Source organism: Homarus americanus, unplaced genomic scaffold (genome assembly GCF_018991925.1).
Source record: "Homarus americanus isolate GMGI-L3 unplaced genomic scaffold, GMGI_Hamer_2.0 scaffold23578, whole genome shotgun sequence".
In the NCBI taxonomy this organism is placed as follows: Eukaryota; Metazoa; Arthropoda; class Malacostraca; order Decapoda; family Nephropidae; genus Homarus; species Homarus americanus.
The window spans coordinates 5,513,419-5,520,632 of NW_024733231.1; the positions used below are offsets into that span (position 1 = coordinate 5,513,419).

The 7,214-nt window shown below is 50.5% G+C and overlaps 1 protein-coding gene across 1 annotated transcript in view; it reads left to right on the top strand.

Moving 5' to 3' along the window:
* The window catches only part of LOC121869619, a 64,796-nt gene extending 60,581 nt beyond the window's left edge, over window positions 1–4,215 (top strand). The window contains exon 4 of the mRNA XM_042371105.1: window positions 29–4,215. Within this exon, the coding sequence (XP_042227039.1) occupies window positions 29–2,126 (2,098 nt within the window). The 3' untranslated portion in view covers window positions 2,127–4,215. The remainder of the gene's footprint in view (window positions 1–28) is intronic.
* The last annotated feature ends 2,999 nt before the right edge of the window (window positions 4,216–7,214 follow it).

Below are 7,214 nucleotides of genomic sequence, written 5' to 3' on the forward strand. Positions count from 1 at the left end.
TGCTGACTAATATGGCTGTGTGTTGCAGGGGTCGACGGCGGCAGAGACTCTTCAAGCTCAAGTTCCACCACCAGGCGCTACCCCCGGAGTACCTCGACCACTATGAGGCCTCCCTGCGTCAGGAGCAACGAGCTGCGGCAGCCGCGGCCGCATCCTCCCCCGTCTCCACGCCCACCACCGCACGCCACCACCGCGAGGCCCTGGGCCCTGACCCTCATTCACCCAGGGACACGAGAGACACCCCAGGGCTTCAGGGTGGCGTACCACGGCGCGGTGGTCGTGGGCGTGGGCGGGGACGGGGACAGCGGACTCCGCGACCCATTACCATCCACGAGGCGGGCGGAGGAGCCACGGAGGCGCTGCTGCGAGATCTGCTGTTGACGCGGCCGCACCTGCAGCAGGCGGCGCTGCAGCAGGTGGCCTTGGCCCGGGCCCAGTCGGTGCCGTCCATCATGGTGGCCAGCCAGCACGGGGCGCGCGGCCCGCCCAGCCCCGGGGCCAGTGGGCCAGAGGACCACCTGCCCTATATGGGCGAGATGCTCCTGGACACACGGCCCAGGCGAGGCAGGAAGCCCAACAAGGCCGACATTACACACCTCATCTCCAAGAACTATGGCGGTGCAGGTCTGGTGGCTGCTGGCATGATGCAGGACGCTGTGGGCCTCCACCACCCCCTGCAGCACCTCCACCACCAGCTAGAGCATCACCACCATCACCATCACCAGCAGCACCAGCGGAGACAGCAGGAGGAGAGTGAGAGTGTAGGGTACGCCATGATGGAGCAGGAGTCTCTGGCACGCTCCCACAGCTACACCTCGCTCTTACACTCGGCCCTCACCGCCGCCGAGGACGAGCACCAGAGTGAACCTCTTAACCTGTGTGTGCGTGACGCCCCCCTCAAGTGTGACCCCGAGCACGCCGCCCACGGCCGCCACCTCACGCCCAATATAAAGTTGGAGCCTCCGCCACACATGGACGACGATGATGGTGCAAGCGGAGGTGGGATGAGCTCCCCAGACGTGGCGTGGGCGGCGGGCGGGCGGGCGGGCGTGCCCTCACACTGGCTCCACGACTACCGCCTCAAGACAGAGGACGGCCTTAGCTCTGGCCAGTCGACGCCCTCACTGTGCTCTCACTCCTCCCACATGCCCTCCCTCTCCCCCCCAGCCTTCCCTCACATGTCTCCTCCTCCCCCACTCTCCTCCCCACACATGCATCTCTCGCCTCACTTCATGGCGTCTCCTCAGTCTCCTCACTCGCCCTCGCCAGTGCCTGCCGCCTCGCCGCTGCCGCCCGGCCACCATCACCGTCACGTTCACGCCCTCCTGAAAGAGTCGCTGCAGCAGCGGCTGGACGAGGCGGCTCGGGAGAGACTGTCGCCCCAGGAGACTGTGGTGAGGGAGCGAGGATCACGGGGCGGCACCCGGGGCAGCACCGGGACACGCAGGAAGCGCTCCGCTCTCTTCATACCCCCAGCTGACCCCAGCACCGAGGTCAGCATATGTAAGTTTAAGTTCACCGGCGGCCCCAACCCTATACTGGAGGAGAAGAAGATGGTGAGTGTGGACGCTGGCGGCAACCTGAGGTACTCCAGTGGTGGCGAGCGTGGCATCGCCCGCGACTCGCGCGCCGCCGCCGCCCACCTGCGGCTCACTGGTAAACTTCTCGACAACATCACCAAGTGTGAGAAGGATGTGAAAAAAATCCGGTTGGAGAGCGACACGGAGGACACGTGTAGCCTGCCGGGGCTGGGCAGCACCACCACCTCCCCCGTGGCCACCCTGGAGCGAGGCATGCAGCCGCCCCTGCTGGCCCCGCCTACCGAAGACTCTCCCAAGCGCAAGAGACGCTCCAAGAAGTCTTCGGTGAGGGAGAAACTAGAACAGACGTTACGTGAACGGGGTCTGCTGATCCAGACACAGCAGGTGGAGTCTGCTGAGGGAGCCACCTACTGTAAGTTCCGCCAGCTGCGCAAGTTTACCCGCTACCTGTTCCGTAGTTGGAAGGATTATCTGCCGGGCCAGCTGCAAGAAGGAGGCGTTCCGCTGGACGGGTACAGCGACCCGCGTCACCCCCCCTTCCCCCACCACCTGGCTCGTGGCCCACCCACTCCCGACCATCGCTGACCTCGAGCAGAACATGTCACCACCCCGACCCACATGGGCATTTACACAGCGTGGAGACTGTGGGTGGTGGCGCCTGTCGGGCCCCAGGTTGTGACCCCCTCCCTCACCCCAGCCTCCCAGGTTGTGACGCACAAAGTACAAGAGCTTCCCGGGACCCCCGCCCCTACGCTCACCCTCCCCACATGCCTTACGCGAGGCTCCCTGGGGTGTCACTCCCCTGGCTCTTCTCCAAATCATCTTGGCGAGGCCAGCCAGCCAGGCTCCCGAGTCTCTCACTGTCCTCCAGCGTAGAGGCGGAGCTGTTCATAAGGGATCCCTTGACCGACTTAACATATCCTGATGTACGGTTCTCCTGGGATATGATTCTCCTCATATTTCCTCACCTGAATCAGTAGTACGGTAGTGAAAGTTTTATTTACCTTTCCTCATAACCCAAACCCAAGGACTCCACAAAGTGTGACCTAATATGATTGACGATCCCTTTTATCTGAGAGTGAAGGACTGGCATCCCCCCTGATGTCTACAGCCTTGTTCTGGGTCAACTCTCCTCCTGGCGGGGGACATGACCAGTGTCGCGGAGTGTTTCACGGTGGTGGCGCCATGAGGGGGTGTTGGTGGCCGTGTTTGTCTTCCACTACACACACGTCCCGGGGCCCTTAAGGCCACCTCCCCCCGGACACCTGACCACCCGTCTTAACTCCTCCACAGGTGTAATTATAACCACCTGTCCAAGAGACCCGTCCATGGGTGTAACTATACACCAGCCCTGCCTCTGTCCCTAACCACCTTGAGGCGTGATCACCCACCGCCCTCACCAGTATCTCACGTCAATGGGGGCCGTAAACTGCCAGTCTTCGATCCGTCAAGACTTGTTGTCCAGTCCAAACACGTCCAGAAGGACGAGTCCATAACATCCTCCATGATGACTCGTAACCCAGGAGGGGTATTGTGAACGTGTCCTTGACCATTGTTGCTGTGTCAGTCATCAGCGGTGCCTGTCATGCCTGGCCTCCAGGGTAGCGGTCAGCCCGTGACACTCATGACCAAACTCGCCCCAGTGTTTATGTTGGTGTATACTGTGAGAGGAGCAGCTTGTTTAGGGTGCGCCTGCTGGCTGTTGTGGGTGGTCCTGCCCCCTGGCGGCCATCTTTACTACCTGGATGCATGATCCATGTTTCTCATGACCTTCCGTGTGGGGGCACTGTCGGCACACGCTGGTGTTAGTCTTCTCTTCTGAGTAGTTGCTGAAAACATCTGCGATAAGGTGATAGGCGGGGCAGGCCCACCGCCTGAAGGTAATGAAATGCCGACTGTTGTAAAAGACTGTCACTGGAGTGCCTCCTGAACCTCACAGTGAGAGAGGAACAGGTCGGAGAAGAACCTCGTTCACCAGATGAAGGAAACTGACGCCGTCATGAAAAAATAGAGAGGATCGGTGTGAAGGGAACAATAGCCAGTGGTGCAGCAAGTGACGCTTCCTCTTAGGGAGGACTTGAAGTACAAATTGTTGTTAACAGTTTGCCGAGGTGAAGAAACAGCGACTCTTACCTGTAACATTCCACAAGTGGGAAGATGGCCACAAGGTGCTCCTACATCTGAATTAAACAAAGTTGTATTCATAAAGTTATTCATTCTAGTTGAAAATTGGTTCCAACTCGGCCAAAGTCTCCAGCACATCCGTCAGTGAAAGTTGTGAGGAATATGTGGTTTAAAATTTGATTTATTATATTGAGATATAAAATTGTCTCTTAATACAGTGAAGTAACGCATCATAAGCTGCTGGGTATAGAGTACAGTGTCTCTACGTGATGCTGTTGTGGTGTTTATTGTTATGGGGACTCAACAACACCGAGGACCCCACCTGACTGTTCATACCGGGGGGAGGGGGGGTGCTAACACGAGAGAGGGGAGGATAGCCTGACGCGAGGGAGGGGAGGATAGCCTGACGCGAGAGAGGGGAGGATAGCCTGACGCGAGAGAGGGGAGGATAGCCTGACGCGAGAGAGGGGAGGATAGCCTGACGCGAGAGAGGGGAGGATAGCCTGACGCGAGAGAGGGGAGGATAGCCTGACGCGAGAGAGGGGAGGATAGCCTGAGAGAGGGAGGATAGCCTGACGCGAGAGAGGGAGGATAGGACTAGCCTGACGCGAGAGAGGGGAGGATAGCCTGACGCGAGAGAGGGGAGGATAGCCTGACGCGAGGGAGGGGAGGATAGCCTGACGCGAGGGAGGGAGGATAGCCTGACGCGAGAGAGGGGAGGATAGCCTGACGCGAGAGAGGGGAGGATAGCCTGACGCGAGAGAGGGGAGGATAGCCTGACGCGAGAGAGGGGAGGATAGCCTGACGCGAGGGAGGGGAGGATAGCCTGACGCGAGAGAGGGGAGGATAGCCTGACGCGCGTGAAGAAGAGGACGTGTTTGGCAGACTATAAGCGAGAGGAAGGCCGAGTCTTGGTGTCCAACTTAAGTCTTTCATAACCTCAACTGGAGAAGCCATTAAACAACTAATACTCTCTCTCAAACTATCTTCAATATAATATAGTCAAAAGCTTTAAAAAATAAATAAATAAATATCATTGGCATTAAATTCAAAACTCCCCAAGGCCATTTCTCAACGGCTCGTAGGGTAATTTGAGATCGTAAGTCCAGATGTAATGGTGTACTTGACTGCCTGACTAAAATACCAGAATTACTCAGTCTCAAGTTATCAAGAGATCTGTAAAGGCGTAATTTTTTATGTTATTCTGAAATTCTGAATAATATTTGTTAATAAACTCACCAGCCAATTAGATACCTTCTGATAGTTGTACTTACGAGGAAAATTACACTTACGAACCTCTGAGGGGTAATAATGATCGGTTAGTCCACAAAAACACACACACGGAAAACAAAATAAACTATTCGCATTTTTGTCTGGACCATCAACACTTAGTATTTCTGATAATAACTTCTCAGGTACATATGTGTCCGCGGTTACTTGTGTTAATCTTTATGTAATTATGATCAAGATGCGTGTTATGTGATGTAATGTTTTGTATTATGGCTTTTTGTCCTGTAATATTGGATACAGTCTCTCTCTTACCAACACCCTCACCCTCACTCCAATAGCCAATCATTACACAGGAAAAAAAAGCCATTTAAACAAAACCTATTCACAATGTTAAGAAAATTCCACGACCTATTAGAGACGACGAATTGGAAAACTGGAAAAATAATGTCTTTAGATCCGTTACATAAGGGTTAAGATACCAGACCGTGCCACGAGTTACAAATTACCGTAAATACAGCAATAGATCTGCCAAGCTTGTGATAAAGAACAACTGGTTGGTCATTCCTGTTGGCCGTCGAGCCTTGTTAATCCGGTGCTAAACTGTTAACGCGATCAGTAGTGGTTGCTTGTGAGTGTAGTCGAGGGTGGGAAACGCAACGAGTACAATGTTGGTCAAGTACAACGAACGAGGCAACTTGTATTTCTATATTTTCATTAAAGTAGACGACTTAAACCAACCAAATCTAAACTAATCTAACCAAAAATACCCTTAAGTTAATTTAGGTAGGGTTGGTTTGATTGATTATGTGTCGTTTGAAAAATAAGTCCAATTATTTATATCCCTTCTGTTCGTGGTACTTCTCAAACCTAGTCCGTGTTGTGAGTTAAACTAGCATCCTGTGACCTTTTTCGTTGATTAAACTGTCTGGTCCTTTTTTTTTTATTTGTGTGATATTTTTTAAATGAAAATGTTTGATGTTTATTGATGAAGTTTTTAAAGGTGTTTATATAAGTGTGTTGACCACATTATGTAGAAAATAAGTCTGTTGATAATGTTAAGTGTTCAACAGGGACACGGTAACCAACAAGTGCTGATTTGTTCTTAGCAACATCGTCTCAGTGTGGTACAATGTTAATAGTGTGTCTGGGATTGATATCAAATAGTAATATTTTTTAGTATTGTTTAAATTCCTTAATATTTTCGTTATAATGTTATATTGAATATTTACGAACGCTCCAAAGTGGCATTTATATACAGATGAGAAGATTTTAATGGATGTGTAAGTACTATGGATGTACAATGAACGTGTATTTACAACATATTCCGTGGAGAAACAAGTGAGCATCAGGTTAACATGGATCGACAGTTCAATGTGCCATTTGATTCCCTGTCCGCCTGAATGTTATTTTTTGTGCTTCAACACCAACCAGAAATTGTGTATATTATGAGTTTTATGTATATTTATGCTCCATAATGCCTGTATAAATCGATATATGACTAATATATTTAGCAAAACCAGATTAATACACCATCTACCGCGAGACTAAAATAAAATACAAGTATGGTTTAGAAACGGGAGGTATACAAACTGTTTATACATATTCGGCACAAATGCAATATATATTTAGGTAGAGAAATAATACTTTGATTTTTATTTGTAATTAGAGATGATAAAGTATTTTAGAAATGTCAAGACTGTGTGGGATAGTTGTTGTTAAGGTAAATTTGAATTATACCCGCCGTTTACGAAGTTTTTAATACACTTACCTCAATAAATTCTCTCTCTCTCTCTCTCTCTCTCTCTCTTAGTACCATATATGTATTAATATGTACACTAATATACTTTAATATACCTCTTGAATATAACCTTATTTTTTTATCACTTTTGGGCATCCGTTTCTGATCTACGTCATCCTCTGTGATAGACTCAGAGTTTTTCACCAAAGACTTTAACGTCACTCGACACTCTTACGCTTTCCATTTATTTTTCACTCTTATTCATTATTCTTCATTTAAGGTCATTTGTGTTACTCTACATTTCTTTCACTCGTTACTTCACCTCCCCATTTCTTTCACTCATTCTTCCTTCACCTCCCCATTTCTTTCACCCCTTTTAAATACATCTCACCAAGGTTGTTATAAATCCAGGTTGAGTAAGTTAATGGTCTTTGCCTTGAGTTAATGGAGAAAAAAAAATATGGCGTAGGATATCATATATTAGGTGGGTTATATTTTTCAGTGTGTGAGATCAATTCCTTGGGCGGCATGACCCTCACAATGGACCAATATTATCACTATTTTCAGTCCAAAGTTCCCCC